This window comes from Alexandromys fortis, unplaced genomic scaffold (genome assembly GCF_014885135.2).
Source record: "Alexandromys fortis isolate MF-2015 unplaced genomic scaffold, M_Fortis_MF-2015_v1.1 scaffold_63, whole genome shotgun sequence".
Taxonomy (NCBI): Eukaryota; Metazoa; Chordata; class Mammalia; order Rodentia; family Cricetidae; genus Alexandromys; species Alexandromys fortis.
The window spans coordinates 8,258,987-8,278,714 of record NW_026067953.1 but is presented as its reverse complement, the minus strand read 5'-3'; the positions used below and the strand labels follow the sequence as shown (position 1 = coordinate 8,278,714).

At 43.1% G+C, this 19,728-nt stretch overlaps 1 protein-coding gene across 1 annotated transcript; it reads right to left on the bottom strand.

Moving 5' to 3' along the window:
- Positions 1-13,928: 13,928 nt before the first annotated feature.
- Cox8c (cytochrome c oxidase subunit 8C) lies at positions 13,929-14,735 on the bottom strand. The gene is made up of 2 exons (XM_050151366.1): positions 14,616-14,735; positions 13,929-14,021 (listed from the first exon to the last, which is right to left on the bottom strand). The coding sequence occupies exons 1-2, from the start codon at positions 14,733-14,735 to the stop codon at positions 13,929-13,931; spliced, it is 213 nt and encodes a 70-aa protein (XP_050007323.1).
- Positions 14,736-19,728: the final 4,993 nt, after the last annotated feature.

Below are 19,728 nucleotides of genomic sequence, written 5' to 3'. Positions count from 1 at the left end.
GTCTGGTAATTCAGTATAAAAGTCAATCGCTGTTTTCACCTTGCTGTCTGCACCGTTGGGTGGAGCACAATGGAGCTCTTCTCTTGCATGCTACCTGAACTCCTTGCGCAAACAAACCTTGTCAATTTTATCTAAAAATATATTTTGACCATATATGTCTACACAGCACATGCAGCATGTATGTATGTATATTTATATAAGTTGCAGGTATATGGACATATAGACATGTAGATATGCAATTTGAATTATGAGAATCTTCCAAATACCAGGACTGTGCTACTCGGGCACATATTCGAGAGCAATATGGGTTTTCTTTTTTTTTTTTTTTTTTGTTTGTTTTTTTTTTATTTTCTTTTATTTATTTTTTTTCTTTTTTTTATTTTATTGAGAATGGGGAAAAAAAGTTTCCGCCTCCTCCCAGCCTCCCATTTCCCTCCCCCTTCCCCCCACTCTTCTCCCCCTCCCCCCACTCCTCTCCCCCTCCCTCTCCAATCCAAAGAGCAGTCATGGTTCCCTGCCCTGTGGAAAGTCCAAGGACCTCAATATGGGTTTTCTTAAGACGAAGAAAAGACAAGCGGAAAAAACTTATACACCAGATACGACACATTAAATATACATTTAAAAACTTAAGTATACATTACTTAGTTCTTTTCTTACCCCAAATCTATCTACCTCATAGCTCTGCTCCTGCTCTCAGGTTATCGACTGTCAGATAATGGTCAATAACTGTTACCAAAAACCTACAGACTTAAACATTTTTCCCATAGCTCACAATTGTATTGGTCAAGAATTTGGGCAGAACTCACTCAGCTGGATGATTTTCTGCTCAATATGGCATCTACCAATGTCACCTGATCACTCAGCCAGCAGATGGATGGCCTGGAGGGCCCAAGATGGCATTATTAACATGTCTGGCACCTTGGCATGGAAGACTGGTGTTAGTATGCATATAAATAGTACCTCCAGAATGGCATCCAGATAGTCGGGCTTCTCAGAGTTTCTAGGATGATCAAAAACATAGCAAGCTGAAGCTACCAGTCTCCTAAGGTTTATGCCAAGAAGGCAAGAGGTTTATACCACTTTTGCCATATAAACTGATCAGAGTTACACAAATAGAAAAGTCTACACAGACACAAGGAGACATAAGCCCACCTCAATGAGAGAACTGTCGAACATTGTGTGTATCTGTAATCTGCCATATGAAGTACTGGAAACATGCTTGTCTAATAAGTAAGAAAATGAATGAGTTTCTGCCTGGTTTGTGATAGTCATCCTTGAAAAGAGATAGAGGGCTGACTCTGAAATAAGTAGGGGCACAATCAGGGAGACAATGCAGGCTGCAGAAATCACAATAGATAACTTCCCTCATAGCCTCCTGGAATTATTATTATTAAAATATAGCCAGCCTGTGGTAGTGCAGGCCTTCAGCTCCAGCACTCAATCTCTGTGAGTTTGAGATCAGCCTGGGCTACAGAGTGAGTTCCAGAATAGCCAAGGCTACACAGAGAAACTTTATCTTGAAAAACATATGCATATGCACATGTGCATGTGTGTGTGTTATTATTGTTGGCACAACAATTCTGTTTTAATTCCAAAAATCCCAATACAATTTACCACAAAAGATATCATAGACAATTTTTCAAGTAATTGCTTTACATTTTGTTCTTGAGAATTGACCTAAAACTTAATGTGTCTTTGACTCATTAGAGTTTATCTTATTCTTCTCTTTCTGTTGATTGCTGTGTGTTTAAAGGAATGGGGTCTTGCTCAGGTTGGCCTCAAATTCCTGGACTCAACAAACTCTTGTCTCAGCTTCCTAAGTAACTAGAAGCATATACCACCATGCCCAGGTTATCTCATTTTTTAATTTTGGACCTTAAGTGTGCTTTCATTTTGAAAATATTTACTATATTAACATTAGTAAGATAAAATACAGATTCTCTTTCTTGAATTCTAAGTGTGAAAGCTGAGAAAGTGTGTTCAAAGAGAGTTGAATATGCCGATTCTCACATGTTTAGAAGGAACACCCACTAAACTGATGAATGAGGAAAGCTAACACCAGGATAAGGTACAAATGGAACATCCGTGCATTGCTGATAGCAAACAAAATGGTACTGCCATTCTGGGGATGCATTTGGGAAGGTTCATCTATGTTAACTCTCCAGGGACCTCAAACTCCTAGAGTCAACATCAACAAAACTTTCTGTTAAAGGACCAAATAGGGAATCTGATAGGCTTGTGAGTCACACTCATGCAGCTTCTCAACTCCATCATTGCATGAATGACAAGTGTTTCAATATAATTTTGCTGGTGAAAACAGCCTTTTTTTTTTAAAGAGACAAATTGAAAAGCCAATTTTGATTCCTGGGTCTGGAGAAATTAAAATGTACATCTACTCAAAAACCTGTACTTAAGTTTTTACAACAATTTTTTATCTAAATAGGTTTTTTTTTTACCTGTATCTTGAGTGGGGGATTGTATGTGTGTGTTTGTGAGGGACACAGGAACACATGTGTACACATGTATATAGAAGCCCAATGGCAACAGCAGGTACATTCCTCAGTCATGCTCCACCTAATTGAGACAGAGTCTCCCACCAGAACTCACAGATGCAGCTCAGTCTGGTTGACCATCCAATAGTCGACCGTCCATTCTCATGCTCCTTCCAAAAATGGGGATTACCAGCATGAACCACTGTGCCCAGCTTTTAATGTGACTGCTAGGAATCCCACCTCAGGTCCTCAGTGAATTCAACCTTCCTACACCTTTTTTGTTTCAGTCAAGCCCTGAAGAGATTGGGTAATGTCCACCCACACTGCTAAGAGCCATCTGTTTTACTTGGTCCACCAATTCAAATGCTAATAATTCCCCCAAAATACCCCTAGACGCATCCAGAAATAACATCTAAACCAAACATCTGAGCATCCGTTACCCAGTCAAGTTGACATAATTATCTAATCGCCAGTCATCTTCGCAAAACCTTTGTGTTTAAGAATTTGATATGCGATACATTTTGGATTAATTCTTGCAGCCCACAATTAGGAGGCACACTGGTAATTAGCTGGGTTTTCTGGGCTAAAGACTGAAGATTTCAGCTCCTGGTCAGCTGGTGGAAAATGTGCAAATGCCTCCAGTGAGAGGCTAAATTTACCTTCTTAGCAAGGATGATTCTGGGTGTAGTATGGCCAACAGTCAATCGCAGGTAGCAATCTGACTACAAGGGGTATCTAGTCTAGAAGCTACTTATTCCATTTCCAAATTCTGTCGAGAGCTCCTATCTGACAAGAATGAACTTAAGTTTCAAAGGGCACACCAAATTTACCTTGGGTACAAGCTGTCACTGAGGCAAGAGTCTCATCATGTCAGGCAGAGCTCTGATCCCATCATCCTTCTCCCCTTGCTCTTTAGGAGAACCTGCTTCTTGTCAACAACAGTTCTCCTACCCAATCTAAAAAGCTGGGGTGAGCCAACTCAGGAACTTCATGACTATGTCAAAGCCAAGGAAGTAGGTCTATGTAAAGCACTTGACCTGTTCTCTAGGGGACATGATTCCTCTGGTGAACACACCAGCTCATATCCTGGCTATAAAGAGGGGGGGGATAAGTTAGCAAGTCCTCTGGGGATTTCTGTTGTGGTTTCTTCTCCAAACCAAATCCAAAGACGTACACAGTGAATGTGGAGGCTGAAAGGTTCAGGGCTTTCATGCTGGGGGGGGGGGGGGCACTGTGAAAAAGATTGTCCTTTGGGATACTAGACTTAGTAAAAATGTATTAATGCCATGGAAAGACAGAATGGCAGGGGCTGTGAGGGCTCAGGCCCACATAACAGAGTGTGGGTTTCTTCTAGGTATCCGAAAAAGGAGGAGGCTTTTTGCCGCGTGGCTGGTAATTAGTCCATGATGGCCTCCTATTAGTCAGGCTGCCTCTAATTCCTGGGCCTGGGAGAAGGGGAAGAAGGGCCGAGGATGAGGGTCAAAGTCTGGGAGCTTAGGGCCAATAAATTTCCTTTGGGAAAGCGAAAACTCAGGTTCCTGCCATTCTCCTGGAACCCGGACACCTGGGGAGTCTGTTAGAGGGCTACAGATTCAGAGACAGGCTCTCTGTAGGGTGTCCATCTGTCCCTGGAGCAGCAATGATCACAGAATCAAATATGAGAGTGGAGGTTGAGAGAGGTGCAGATGGGCAAGATCTGACTAGCATCTGGTCTGGAGTCTGGGTACCTGGGGCGCCGGTTAGAGGATTACAGGTTCACAGAAAAGCTCTTGGTAGGGGGCTTGCCATTTCTTTCTCAGGAGCTGTGAGGATGGGGAAAGGCTACTGCAGGTGGTGGTAATCTGAGTAACCCCAAAGCCTAATGGGGTGACCGCCTGATGATAGCTGCAGCCATATCCCAGCCCTATAGCGTCTTTTCTGTCTTCCAGAAATAGTCCATGGTACCAGCGTACATAAGAGACTGTCTAGGCAACTTGGTGGCTGTGTCTGCAGTAGAACCCTGACCACATCTAGATCATCAACCAGCAGCTTCCTTAAGAAGGCTGATGAGTTTTTGGATCTTTTGCCATCGTCAGCCTATCAGTTCACGGGTGCCTTGTTTACTTAATTTCTTGTGAATTTCACATCATACATCCTCAATCCACTCATCTCCCTGTCCCTCCATATCTGCCCTCTGCCCTTGCAACCTGACCCCCAAAAAGAAAACAAAAGATAAAAAATAAAGATTAAAAAAGGAAAATCTCAGCTGGGCGGTGGTGGCGCATGCCTTTAATCCCAGCACACGGGAGGCAGAGGCAGGCAGATCTCTATGAGTTCGAGGCCAGCCTGGTCTACAAGAGCTAGTTCCAGGACAGGCTCCAAAACCACAGAGAAACCCTGTCTTGAAAAACAAAAAAAGAGAAAGAAAGAAAGAAAGAAAGAAAGAAAGAAAGAAAGAAAGAAAGAAAGAAAGAAAGAAAGAAAGAAAACTTCGCCACGGAAGACGGAAGCTGTAGTGCATCTTGGTGTGTCACACAGTGTACACTTTTGCCCAGACGTCTTTACTCAGAAAAGTAAACTGCAATGAATCATTGGTGTGGTTTAAGGCCTCTGGCTTCTGCTCCACTGTCAATACTGGACCCTTACCAGGATTCCTCTGGGATGTCCTATTGTTTTCCCGTGTCATGGAGATCCCACAGCTTTGGTTCTACAGGACACTCCAGTTGGAGCTGGCCCATTCAAAGGTCTGAATCTGGGCCCGGATGGTAGCTGAGCTGGTCAGCCTGCCCACTCTCCTGCACCCACCAGGACCACCAGGGCCAGCTCTCCTTTCTCTGGTGGCTGGAAAGGAAAGAACCTGCTCTCCTGCACTCAGGCCCATGGTCCAGCAATCTTTGCCTGTTTGGGGTGGGCAGCTGAATATGGTTTGTTAGTGCTACTGGTGCCCACATTCTGCCCCATTTTCTTGATTCCATGTGGGACTTGTATTAGATCACACCGAATTCCTAACTGGACATGGTGGCACATGCCTGTACTCCCTACACTCAGGAGTCCGAGACAAGAATTGGTGGAAGGAGGCCAGCCTAGGATGCATAGCAAGATCCTGTCTCTAAACAAACAAAACAGGGCTAGAGAGATGGCTCAGGGGTTAAGCCAGCTTTCAGTCCTCCCAGGGGACCAGAGTTGAGCTCCCATAACCCATGCCTAGTGACTCACAACTGCCTGGAATCCTACTCCAAGGGATCTAATGCCCTCTTCTTACATAACCTTTTTTTTTTTTTTTTAAGATACTGAATTGCTAAATCTGTATCCCATGTGCCTTATTTTCCTCACTGTTTCTAACTCCTTGATCTTTCCTATGTGTTTTCAAAGAAATTCGCTGCTTGTTCTTGTAGCTAATTTGCTCTCTGGCTGTTATCGTCATGTGTCAGTTAGCTCAAATTCTCAGTCCATCTCTTTTTTTTTCTCATTTTTCATGTGTATGCATATATGTGGTATGCATGTGTATGTGCATGGTTTTGTATGTGTTTTGTATGTGTGTGAGTGCTGCCAGGGACTTGCCATAGGAGGACTAGGATTACAGGCGCTGCATCCCCCTTTTGACTCAAGCTTGGATCCTCAGGCTTGCGAAGCAAGAGCTTTACCTGTTGAGCTATAGCTCCAACCCTTGAACATTTTTTTCTCTGTTCGTGTCTTCATTGGGTCATTTGTACTTTATTTGAAAGATGTCTGTTCTAACCACTTTCCCATTTACTGACTTTTCTTTGGGGGATTTTTTTTTCAGCTCTTTATATATTCTGGGAATGAATCTCATCAGACACCGTTAGCAAAGATTTTCTTCTATTATATAGATTGATTTTTCTATGCACAGTTTTAATTCAAGTCTGTTTGTCATCCATGCTATCCTTTATTGAGCTCTTGCGGTCTCACTCACAAGCTCATTGTCTATGCCTAGATCTTGAAGCATTTCTTCATTTTCTTCTAACAATTTTAAGGTTTTAGGTCTTAGAGTAAAGGTGTTTTATTTAGTCACCCATTCTCAACAGGCCAAGTTTGGTCTTCAGTATATATCCAGGTTGCTTTTTTTACAGAATGAGAGATACAGACCTAGCTTCAGGCCTGTATTGATAAATGCCCAGTTTTTCCAGCACCATTTATTAAAGAAGCTTTTTTTAATGTTTTTGACATCTTTGTCAAAACTCCAATAACTAACATGGTGGTGCTCAACTTTAATCCCAGCACTTTGGAGACAGAGGCAGGCAAATATCTGTGAGTTCTAGAGCAGCCTGGCCTACGTAGTTCCAGGGCACCCAGGGTTATATAGTGAGATCCTGTCTCAAAAGAAACAACAAAGTATTCAAAAGCCCCAAATCGTGGGGGGACAACTCACGCAACCGCCACAGATCCTGTCTGTGAAGACAACACACACAAATCAACATTTTTTCTAAATGGAAAATAATTTCTCAAGGCATGATGGTACAGACCTAGAATCCCAGCACTCAGGAGGCTAAGAAAGGGGAGTTGCGAGTTCAAGATCAGTCTAAGATCCTTAACAAAGTACAAGAGCACAACTGTAAGCCCCTTGAGCCACAGTGACCTGGCCCCTCCCCCGAGGACCTCTAACTGCCAGGTTCCACTCACAGAACACTCTAACTGCCCTAACAGCTGGACCCTGCCCCCACCCTACAGAGCAAAAAAATCTCTGGACATGAACTCCCACCAATCTCCACCCTGAACAGTTCCACCCCCTTCCCAAGAAACTGTATTATAAGCCCTGTGTTCTGTTGCTGTTGTTTCTTACTCAAGCAGAGGCAGCCACCCTCCTGGCCTTTTTCCCTCCCAATAAATCTCTTATGTGAGGTTTGGTGTGCGGTGTGACTTTGTGGTATTCCTTGGTGATGGCTCAGGTACCCCTGAACACATCCTCCAATTTGGCATGCCATCCCCCAAAGCTCCTGGGGCATCAATGCTGGTACCACTTCAGGCTCAAAACGTCCCAGTGAGTGGCATATCTGTCTGCTCTTGTCTCTGGCTCATTCGCCCTTGCCTCTTCTATACAACCAGGGCGCATCTCTTTTTCTCATGGCTAACCCTGTTCCTAGGGCCAATGTTAATCATCTATTTTTTCTCCTAGCGACCTGCCTTCTCCACCTCCTCAAGAAACAGATTCCTGAGGTCTCCAGGATGGCAGCTAAGCGATTTGTTTCTTCACCCACACCTTCCGCTGAGTATGGGCCCTTCAGTTCACAACTGGCCCCTCCCCACATAGTGCCATGCCCGCAGGACATGAACCAGAGCCCATGTAACCTAGGTGTCTGGGATATTTAGGTGGAAGCTCCACCTCTCTCTCTCTCTCTCTCTCTCTCTCTCTCTCTCTCTCTCTCTCTCTCTCTCTCCAGACCCCACCTTCAGAAAGCCTGCCAAGTGGTAGCTCCTCCCCCTGAGATGTTCAGGACCACGTGTATGGGGTATTTAAGACCTGGACCCTAGACCTGCCACATGATCTCTCTCCTGCCTTTCCTGAGAGTCACTTGAGAGTTGTTTTGTTCTATTTATTAAACCTGGTTTTATTAATTTGTCTGGATTTGGCTTATTATATTGTCAAAGAAACTCACAACAGAAAATCCAAAAATACTTAAATTTGGCTTCACCAACAAGCCAGGATAACTTTTCATCTGAGCTGTAATAAATACATTACATATGACTACCAAGTCCTTGCCTAAAAGCCTGAATTCATGATTCCTAAATTTTTTCCATTTTCTTTCATTGATAAAGGCTATCAGGGTAAAATACTTGATCAATATAACTGTTACAAGTTACTTTATTTCTAAATAGCCTAAAAGCAGTTTTCCCACAAATGAACAGTGATGGTAGATCTTAGCAAATAGGTAAGGTTTTAATTAACACATAATTTATTTTACCCAACTATGATGGTTAAGTTTTTATTTATTTGCTTATTTTTGGTTTTTGAGACAGGGTTTCTCTGTGATTCTCTGGCTGTCCTGGAACTCACTCTGTAGACCAGGCTGGCCTTGAACTCACAGAGATCCACTGTTGTGGGATGTCCTTCTGTATATGTGTTACTTTTATTGGTTGATGAATAAAGCTGTTTGGGCCAAGGGTTTAGCATGCAGGAAATCAGAACAGAGATAGAGAGAGAGAGAGAGAGTAGGTGGAGTCAGAGAGATGCCATGTAGCTGCAGAAGGAGACAGATGCCCTGAAACCTTACGGGTAGGCCACAGCCCTGTGATGATACACAGATTAATAGAAACTGGTTAATTTAAGATGGAAGATTTAGTTAATAAGAAACCTGAGCTAATAGGCCAAAACAGTGTTGTAATTAATATAGTTTTTATGTGATTACCCAAGTCTAGGAGGCCAGGAAATGAATAGCAGTCTCTGCCTACAATCTACCTGCCTCTGCCTCTCTGAGTGCCGGGATTAAAGGTGTGCCCCACCACCACCTGACTGTGGTGGTTCATTTTACATCAACTTGGATAAACTGTGATACCTAGCTATTCAGCAAAGCACTATTCTAAATGTCTGTGAGAACTGGAAGGGTTACTATTTAAATCAACAAACTTTCTGAAAAACACAGTTGGCTGACTTCATCACATGATCCAAAGGTTTGTTTGTTTGTCTTTGTTTTGTGAGATAGGGTTTCTTTGTAGCTTTGAAGCCTGTTTGGGAACTAGCTCTTGTAAACCAAACTGACCTTGAACTGGATCCAAGTCTTTTTAAAAAGACTGAGGCTGGGCATACTGGTGCATGTCTTTAGTGCCATTCCAGCACTTGGGAGACAGAGGCAGGCGAATCTCTGAGTTCCAGGACAGCCTTGTCTCCATAGTGAGTTTCAGGACAGCCAGGGCTACAAAGAGAAATATGCCCTAAAAATTAAAACAAAAAGAGGCTGAGGTTTGGAATGGAGCAAAATTCTTGCTTAGCATGTACAAGGCCCTATGTTCAACACAAACAAAACCTAATAAATGCCCCTAAAAGTCTTTCTGTAAGAAGTCTTCCCTGAAAAGCAAATTGTCTTCAAACTTAACTACAACATTATACTGTGCCTTCAGTGGAAGTGTCACAACTCAGGTGGAAAGGGATCCTGGCATTTAGGAGCCAAGGAATGCCAGGAGCTACAGCTAGGATGAAAGAGTGCCCTGGCAGTCAGGAACCAGGGAAGGTTTCCCCAGTGTGACAGCGCTGCTCCTACACCAGAGGTCTTCCCAGCGAAGTTGTTATAGGTGCTCCGGAGTTGGCAACTCTGCTTTCCCCAGCAAAAGTGTACAGTCCTGCTCTGCTCTGCTGCGCTTCTTACTTCCCCAGCCAAGCTGTAAGTTTTAACAACTCGGTGCTACTAGGGGAAGGCGTTCTTAGCCAAAGTGTTACAGTCCGGCTCCAGCAAAAGAAGGCCTTCCCCCAAACCGTTCAAGAGAGTTATTGGGAGGGAAGAATCCAGGAGACTGGTTGTCTCTACCAAGGTGAGGAAGAGCAGCACTAACTGAACAGGCGCAGGACTTATATAGAGCTTCTTAGGGGCAGGGTTTTCCCAAAGAGAAGAGGGATTGGTTAGTCTTTCCCTGCTCAGGGATTGGCTAGTTTAGTTGGTCAGGCAGAGAGAGATGGCTGATCTCAGAGCCAAAATTACTTTCTTTCACTGGTCTTTTTAAGCTTTTTGGCTCTAGTTTGGGGGCGATGGCATATTTCTTTCACTGACTCTGACTCTAGGGACCAAGTGTGTTTCTTTGGCACTGGTTTCAGAGTCAGGGCATGTTTCTTTGGTTCTGGGTTCTGGGCTAAAGTTCTTTCTCTGGCTTTGGTCTCAGAAACAGGGTGGGTTTCTTTGGCTGACCCTTTTACCCTACATTCAGCCTACACTACCTGCAAATTTTGAATTTACTAGCTTCCATAACTACACACGGCAAATTGTTAAACCAGTTTCTATGTACACACAAATAATCACACACATACACACATATGCCTGTGTGAACACACATACTTTATTGGGTGCTTTCTTTGGAAAACCTTAACAAAATCACCAAATTGTTCTTTTTGTTTGGAGATTGGGGAGATTGGGGCAACTTTGTAGCCCAGGCTGGCTTCAAGTTTATGATCCTCCTGTCTCAGCCTCCTCAGTGCTAGGATTGCAGTTGTGTACCACCATACCTGGCTACCAATAAAAATGTTGACATAGAAATATAATACTAGAGTAACCAAATGCAAATTTTCTCAGATCTTTAGGTCCACCTATGTGTTGATGCATTGCCCTTAGTATTCACAGGAATACAGTATGTATGAAAAGAACAATAGCAAACATATCTAACAAGAACCTATATTTATTTACTTTCAAGCACTATGCTAAAAACTATTTTTCCTTTGTTCACCAAGTTAATTAATCCCCACAAAATCCCTTCAAAAAAGTAATTTTAAGTCCCTATTAAAGAGACAAGAAAATTGAGGCTTAGAGTTGAAGGGTGCTGTTCAGTCACACATAACTACACAGTAAACTAAACCTCAAAGGTTGGCAGCTGGTGAGAGGCTCAGTGACTAAAGGCACTTGCTGCCAATCCTGACAACCGAGTGCAACTTCAGGACCCATATGATAGGAGAAGAAAACCGAGTCCTGGAAGTTGCTCTCTGACCTCCACATCATGGCACATATACATAAATACATAAATAACTTTTTTGAAAAGGGTATTTACAGTTTGAATATGAAATGTCCCCCCTCAATAGCCTCATGTCTTAGGGGCTTAGTAGCCAATTGATGGGGTTTCATGAAGGGATTGGATATTGAAGGCTCCAATCTCAATGGTTTAATCCTTTGATGGATTCATAGTATTAGGAAATCACTGAGAAAGAATGGTGGTGGTGCATGCATTTAATTTGAGCACTTGAGATGAGAGACCCAGTGTAGTGAAAAAATTAAAAATGCTGCAGGATCTCCAGCAAAAATGCTATAGGTCTCCAAGAGGTGGTAGCGGGCCATGTGGCAGGCAGGCAACAGTCCCTGAGAGCAGCCAGTCCCAGGCAGAGACAGCTGCCCAAACCCGAGTGGTGGCTGGCCCCAGGCAGGGAAACACATGGCAGATGGACAAGAGATAGAGACATGGATAGGCATGCCATGCAGAGTGAGGTTGGATATTTATTCAAGGGGTTATGGAGGGGGAAGTGAGAAGGGGAGAAGAGCAGAGAGAGAGAAAGAGAGAGAGAAGCTGGGGAGAAGTGGGGAGAGAGGCAGAAGCTGCCTCTCCAACAGGAAGACAGGAAAGGAGAGAGAGCTCAGGCCAGAAGCTGAAGATCAGCCTGCAACAGCAGGTGGGGGAGGGAGTGGGCGTGGCTTGTCTCTTAAAGAGACAGAACAATCATTACACCCAGGCCCTAGAAAATCCCTGATCCACAGCTCCCACACAGATCCTGAAGGACAGGATTTAAGCCACAACCCAGGGAAAGAAACACAACTTGAAAATGGGACTAGAGCCAGGAGAAGAAACACTTTGTCCCCAAACCTAGAGCCAGAGAAAAGTCCCTGAACCATGAAACTAGGACCAAAAGAACACACTAAATGCCTAGATTTAGGGCATATCTTTGCCTTGGCCCCAAGATTAGACTTAAAAAGATAGAAAGAACCAGAAAAAGAAATACAGTTTGGCCCCAGAAATGGAGCCATTTCTACCCCTGATTCAAAACCAGCCAATCCCTGAGCAGGGAAAAGGGATGAGAGCCTCAGGCAGTTATTGGCAGTTGAGAGTTTCCCTAAGGCCTAGAAACTTCATTGGAAGTTTCCCTCTTACTTCATTGGAGGGCAGCCAACCCCAAGCCCTGAGACTTAGAATTCCCCCGTGCCTCTGCCCCTATATAAACCCCATTTTTAGCTGCTCTGGGTTTCTGTTTCTCTCCTGCACTGTGCCTGGGGCTGCTGCTGTGGTCGTCACTGCTGCTTTGGACAGACAGAGGGACCCGAGTTACTTCATTAATAAAGACTGTTTTTGCATCAGCTTGGTCTTGTATTGATGATTGGGTTCCTGAGTTTGAACAGAGAAGCAGAGGCAGGCAGATCTCTTGCGTTCAAGGCCAGCTTGATTTACAGAGCAAGTTCTAGGACAACCAAGGCTACACACAGAGAAACTCTGTCTTGAAAAACCAAAAATTAAAAATCATGGGGGAGATCAAGACTAGAAAGTTGGAAAAAAAATAGAAAGTTGGGGCCCCAGTGTATCCTTGAGGTTCTATTCCCCCAACCACCCCCTTTCTGCAGCACTCTCTTCTCTATTTCTTGGCCACGGTGATTGTGAAATGTTCTGCTTTGTCACACTATCCCCAAAGCAAGAAAGATAAAACCGTGATCCAAGATAAGTCATTCCCTCTTGACAATGCTTCTGTTGGGATTTGGTCATAGCAACAGTAAAAGTAATGACAACAGCTGTGTATACATATATGTCAAACTTGAAAGATGATTAAGAACAATAAAATCAGGAATTAGGAGTGTGATTGTGTGCATGTAGTAAACAAAGTTTGAAAAGATTGGTGTAGGAGGTCCTTTTGTATTTGTATTGTTTTTATTGGTTGAATAAAGAGACTGCCTTGGCCTTTTGATAGGGCAGCCCTTAGGTGGGCGGAGTAGACAGAACAGAATGCTGGGAAGAAGGGAACTGTGGCAGATGCCATGAATCTCCTGCCTGAGACATCCAAAGATGTCAGAGCCAATCAAGTTTAAACTAATGTAACCGTTGCTTTCTTAGCCAATCTGATTTGCTGGAGATGACCTAACTGGCCCTGGAATTCCTCTAGCTGGGCTTAAAAGGAGCCTGCCAGCTTCTTTCGGGGTCATAGCCATTTTGTTGTGTGGTTGACTCCTGCATGCTGGAATTTGTTCTCAATAAATAAAGGCTCTTGAGAATTGTCTGTGTGAGCGGTGGTCTTTGTGGAGTGATCTGCAGACCCTAACAAATACATGTTTAATCTTTCTCAGTTGATGTTACTAGACTCAAGTGTTCCCATCCATAAAACTCTTAATGTCACTCAGAATCACCAAGTGCAACCTTTCATAGCAATCCCACTGATTTTTTTCCCCTTGTAGTTTTTCATTAGTAAATTTTTAACAGCTTTCATGATGTTTAGAAAACAATCTCTAAGGGCTGGAGTGTATCTCAGTGGTAGAGTGCCTCTCATGCATGAGACCCTGGGTTGGATCCCCAGTATTTCAACCCCCCCCCAAAAAAAGTACAAAGGAAAACAATACTAAGCACGAACAAGTGTTTCCATTTTACTTAACACTTAGGCAGATTATTTTTGCCATTCATATAATGCACAGCCAGAAAAAAAAGTGCAGAATACAAAGACATACAGTTATGAATATTCACAATAGGTTCAACGAAGCAATTTTTCTCATGTAAAGCGGCCATTGCTTTTAATGAAAGCATTTTGGACTTGCAGTGATGCTCAACGTCATCTTGCATCTACTGTCCTTTGAACTGGTTCAGATTGGTTAGCACATATGCAGCGGGGGTGAAAAGGGTCGTAAAAAACACGGCAATTCCAACAACCGATTCCTGAAAAAGAAGAAAAGTAGTATTTATGAGTATGGTTCCTCAACCTGTAGCTAACAAAATGGCTTATGGGCAGAGGTGCAATAAAACACCAACTCTGCGAGCTTTTATGCACAAAACTCTGGGTGTGTTTCCCCCTCCTCACACACATAGCTAAAGATCTTCTTGAAGGCCAGAGAGATGGCTCATCTGTTTAGATTTCCTACTGCTCTAGCAGAGAACCTAAATTTGGTTCCCAGCGACCCACATCACACAGGTGACAACTAGCTCTAGCTCCAGATCCAACACCTCTGGCCTCTTCAGATTCCTGCGTTCATATTCATGCCAGACACACATATACACACACACACAAACTGAGGACATCTGCTCCCTCCTACTCTCTCTCTCTCTCTCTCTCTCTCTCTCTCTCTCTCTCTCTCTCTCTCTCTCTCTNCTCTCTCTCTCTCTCTCTCTCTCTCTCTCTCTCTCTTTCTTACACACACACACACATACATACTGAGGGCATCTGTTCCTTCCTATACACACACACACACACACACACACACACATTCCGAGGGCATCTGCTCCCTCCGAGCCGTTAAGCAGGCTCTACCTCACCGCGGGCGACAGAGATCGGTGGCGTGGCTGTCCTGAGTGGGTGAGGCGACTGCCAGGCTTTAAGAAGAGGACAACATGGTGGTGGAGGAGGGAAGGACAGAGCAACAACAGGCGAGACATCGCGGGTCAGAAGAAGACCATTGAGGCAGAGCAAAGTCGGTACCACCTGTGTGGAATCAAAGCAAAGACGTTGGTACCGTCCTGGAGGAAACGGAGGGCGGGTAGTCCGAGCATGCGCGTCAACGCATCAACCGCACAGGGCTCCAGCGTTGATGGAATTTGCACTTTTGTTTTGTTTTGTTTTTGCTTTCGACAGGGTTTCTCTATATGTCCTGGCTGTCCTGGGACTCACTCTGTAGACCAGGCTGGCCACAAACCCAGAGATCTGCCTGCTTCTGCCTCCTGAGTGTTGGGATTAAAGGCATGCACCATCTCGCCCGGCTCCTATTTTCTTCTTCCTGTTTATCCTAATATTTCCTAAGGAAGCTCGTTAATTATATCTCTTTATTTTTAAAGTCTATTATATCGAGGTCTAAATCTTGCGCACGAGACTGATCTCTCTTGACCGTGCAGTAGGAAGGCACTACGAAACTAGAGAACACAGCCCAGGCTTAGTTATAAGAAAATGCTTCAAGGCTCCAGGTACTGAGTAGGTACTCAATAACGTGCGACTGCTGCTGTACCCAAATTTAAAGGCTCCTGTTGGCTCTAATGGCTTTGTCCAGCTACTCAATGATCCTTGGCTGTCCTTTCATGGTTACGAATAAGGTGAATTACTCGGGTTCTTTACTATTGGTATCTTAATTCATCACGCTGTTCAAATGCCGTAGACTGGATAGCTAATAAATAAACTTAGTTCTCCCAGTTCTAAGGTGGCGTTACTGGCCTGTGTGGGTCCTTTTTCTCATATAAGATACAAACCAAACAAGAACCTTTTTTTTCCTTTTGAATTAGGTTCTCCATAGAGAACCCAGGCTGGCCTCAAACTCACAATCCTACTGCCTCAGCCAGTCGAGGGCTGGGGTTAAGGCGTGTGCCACCACCTCTAACAAGACTGGTTAGTTCTAAAGTAAAGCTAAAAGTTGAATATTTATTAATCCATAATCATAAAAATCAGCACGAGCAGCTTCCTGTAGGCAAAAAAGCCACAGCGAAGATACACAATTCTGTGTATGGGGAAGATCTGAATACTCATGATCCTGTGCCCCCAAAGGAAAGAGATCTAGGCACACCTACTTGTCACAAGTGCCTATACCTACCTGCTTTATACCTACCCCAGCAAATATTTTATTATGCTTACATATTCAATGTGGGTACAGTGAGCCTCACTGAGAAACCCAGATTTCTCGACATTTTGGTGATTGATGGTCCTGATCTTCTGCCCCTGTGTAGGTTCCTGTTTTCCTGCCCATTTATCCGAATACCCAAATTCCTGCTCTCAGAGTCCAGTACCATGCCTAATTTATTTGTTCCTTGTAGCCTGATTGTTGCTACAGATGAGCCTCCAGGTTCACCATATCACTAGGAAGACCAAGAAAGAGGTGGTGTTGGTGTCTGGAGAAGACTTTCCCATGACTGGGATGCAAGTCTCTGCTATGCTCATCTCTCGGGTTCTACGTTAATGGTACAAGTTCTCCCTCACAAGAAGCTCTAAAAATAACCAATCGAGTTTGAGTTTGACAGGGAAAAGACTCATTTGCATGAATGACTCTCTCTCTCTCTCTCTCTCTCTCTCTCTCTCTCTCTCTCTCTCTCTCTCCTATGTGTGTGTGTGTGTTGCCATCAGGTTAAAAGTACAAATTTCCAGGTGTCCCCCCCCACACACACCTCTGGACTACATGCTCAAAGGAACATCCTCCTACCCAGGAAAAGAAGCCTATAGCCTCTGGAGGAACTGTGATAAACAGGAAGGCTATGAGAACAGGGAGAACATGGCAAATGGCAGTAAACAAAGCATAGCAACACAGAACGGCAGCAGGGAGGACGGAGCAAAGTCGGGAGTACAGAGGAGGATGAGAACAGCCAGGCTCTGGCAGAGCAAGGCAGCTCGAGAGTGGACACCCTGTGGTGGAGACATAGTCTGGACTCAGAGCTGCTGCACCATTCCTGCCACCTGCAGCCATCTTGATGGATGCCTACAAGCCTGAGTCCCCAGACACTACACCCATGCAAGGGTTGTGACCTAGACCCATGGCTTTTAACAGTAATGAGCAGCCAGTTAGTCCTCTCTTCACCATTTACCCACCATTCCTGCAGGCCTTGGGGAAAGTGAACAAAGGAGGGGAAGGAAGACAGGAAGAAAGAGATTGTTGAGGAAGCCACGCCCTTTTGAGGAAAGAGAGAGGTGGGCTTTAGGGGACTGGTTACATAGACGTGCCTTAATTGAATTAAGAAGGTGGTCTGGAGAGATGGCTCAGGGTGCTCTTCAAGAGGATCTGGGTTTGATTACCAGCACCTATATATAAGTGTACAATCATCTGTAACTCCAGTTTCAGGGGATGCTACACCCCCTTCTGGCCTCCTCACACATTGCACACATGTGGTATACAGGCATGGAAACAAAGCAAGCTCCCATATGCATAAAAAAATGAATAAATAAATAAATTTGAAACCCTAAGTTTTTAAGCTCTGTGTTTTAATCAAACTGGTACTAAAGGAGAATGGTAATTTTAAAACCAACCTGTTGCTTCTCGCTCAGCCTGTTTAGAGCCTTCCAAAGACAATGACTTTGTCTCCACTTAGTACAAAAGGAGGGTGGGAAAGGCAAAGGAAAGGAGACAGAGGAACCCAGATACTCTAAGGTAGATTTAAATTTAGTTTTTAGAGTTTTTGACAACAGATAAAAATAAAGGTGGTCCATAGAAATTACACAATGCTCATCTGAATCATCAGTGGATCAAGAAACAAAACAATATAAAGAATCAATGAGATAAATAGTTGGTTCTTCGAGAAAATCAGCTTATGCTGGAGAGGTTGTGGGGTAAAGGGAACACTCCTATATTGATGGTGGAAGTGTAAGCTGATATAGCACTTTGAATATCAGTATGGCAATTTCTCAAAAAATTAGGAAACAACTTTTCTCAAGACCCAGAAATACCACTTTTGGGTATATATCCAAAGGATGCTCAATCATGCCACAAGGACATGTTCTCAACTATGTTCATAATAGCATTGTTTGTCATAGCCAGAACACGAAAAGTACCTAAATGCCCCTTGACCGAAGAATGGATAAGGAAATTGTGGTACATTTACACAGTGGAGTACTACATAGCAGAAAAAATAATGACATCTTGAAATTTTCATGAAATAGATGGAGCTAGAAAACACTGTATTGAGTGAGGTAACCCAGACTCAGAAAGACAATTATCATATGTACTCACTCATAAGTGGTTTTTAAACCTAAATCAAAGAAAACCAACCTACAAATAACAATCCCAGAAAACCTAGATAACAATGAGGACCCTCAGAGAAACATACATGGATCTAATCTACATGGGAAGTAGAAAAAGACAAGGTCTCCTGAGTAAATTGGGAACATGGAGAACATGAGAAAGGTTGAAGGGGAGGAGAGAGGCAAGGAAGGGAGCAGAGAAAAATGTAGAGCTCAATAAAATCAATAAAAAAAAGAAATTACAGGATGCAAATGTTTATTGCTTTGATCCAGAAAAATAAAATAAAATAAAAATGGTCCAAAGCATCTAGGCTTGGGGTTATAGGCTTATAAACCCAAGTGAAAGCCCAAGAATCACATATGACCCCAGGAAGACAACCATGTGCTGTCTCAGAGGAAGCCCAAGGCTGAGTGATGTAGAGTGTATGATGTAGAAATGATGGGAGAAAAGGGTAGATTTTTTAATCTACTTTTATCCAAAAAAACAACAGTTAGTCTCAAAATATTTTATATGTATGAATTTTGTCTATTGATATAAGTTTAAAGTTAATTTTGTTACACTGTATGTATATTTCTACTCTTGGGTTAAGGTATTGTGTTTATACAATTCAATTAAAAATATAATGTATAATTAAGAAATACAAAAATATAGTTAATCATCTAGAAAAGTCAAGCTTAAAGTCATGTTAGTTATGTTTTCCAGATATGCAAAGATATATTTCATATAGATAGGTATTCTTCAAACATTTCAAAGATCTACAGAATATGGGTATTTAAAATGTTTTAATAACATAGACATTTCATGACAATGAGATTCCTGGGAAATCCCAATGATTTGGGATCCAGTGTTTCAGTAATCTGATACCTAGAGAGAAGACCCAAGTGTCTCTCTTTAGAATAGCCTCCACTTCCAGGATTGTTACATTAGTTAAAGTGGTTTTTTGCTTTTGTTTTTGTTTTGTTTTATCATTCCTCAGAGTATTACTCCATTTTTTTTCGTGTGGCGGTTGGATTAATGAAGACCAATGATAATAGGTATTTGAACAAGTTTAATGACAAAACCAGACTCACGAAACCAAGGTTCCAGCGGAGTACCCGGTCCAGTCAGGAAGGGGCGCGCAGCGTCTGTGCGCCCAATTTATCAGTAAACATACGCCCGAGGGCAGCCCGCCCCCAAGGGGAGGGCTTATCCCTACATCTCCCTCTTTTTGTCTAAATAAGACAGAACTAACCTAAATACAACTATAAACAATAATAATAAATAATAGATATAACAAACAATATTGAGAACGAAAGTTTTGCCAGACATTCTATCTCAAGGAGTCTAAATAATGTAGAGAGTAATTACAATTATATAATCTTCAACTCCGTCAAAGATCTGAGAAGGGAATAAATATTACTTTACAAATGAGAGATATCCAAAACGTGCCATAAATGACAGAGACAACAGACTACCTGGGCAATCACCCAAATTCTCGTTCGCAATGTTGAGTCAACCAACTTTGGCTAAGGCCTAGCATAACTGACATACCATTATCAAATGCAAGGAATTTTCTTAGAATTATCCTACCCTGTCTTGGCAAGATAAGACAATCCTGTTTCACATCTTTGTCAGTAGACGAGGTATGGGCTTCTCTTAACCCAAAGGCCAATTCTGCCAAGAAGACAAGCTCCTAGTGGAGTGTCTTTGGTGCTCAACGTTCTCTCGGGAGTAGAGTGGTG

What these genes read in the sequence shown, in the direction of transcription:
- Cox8c (XM_050151366.1), bottom strand. Translation starts at nt 14,735, where the DNA reads ATGTCTCGCCTGTTGTTGCTCTGTCCTTCCCTCCTCCACCACCATGTT. An exon ending in ACCGATCTCTGTCGCCCGCG is followed by an intron (nt 14,022 to 14,615) that starts GTGAGGTAGAGC and finishes CTTCTTTTTCAG; the next exon opens with GAATCGGTTGTTGGAATTGC.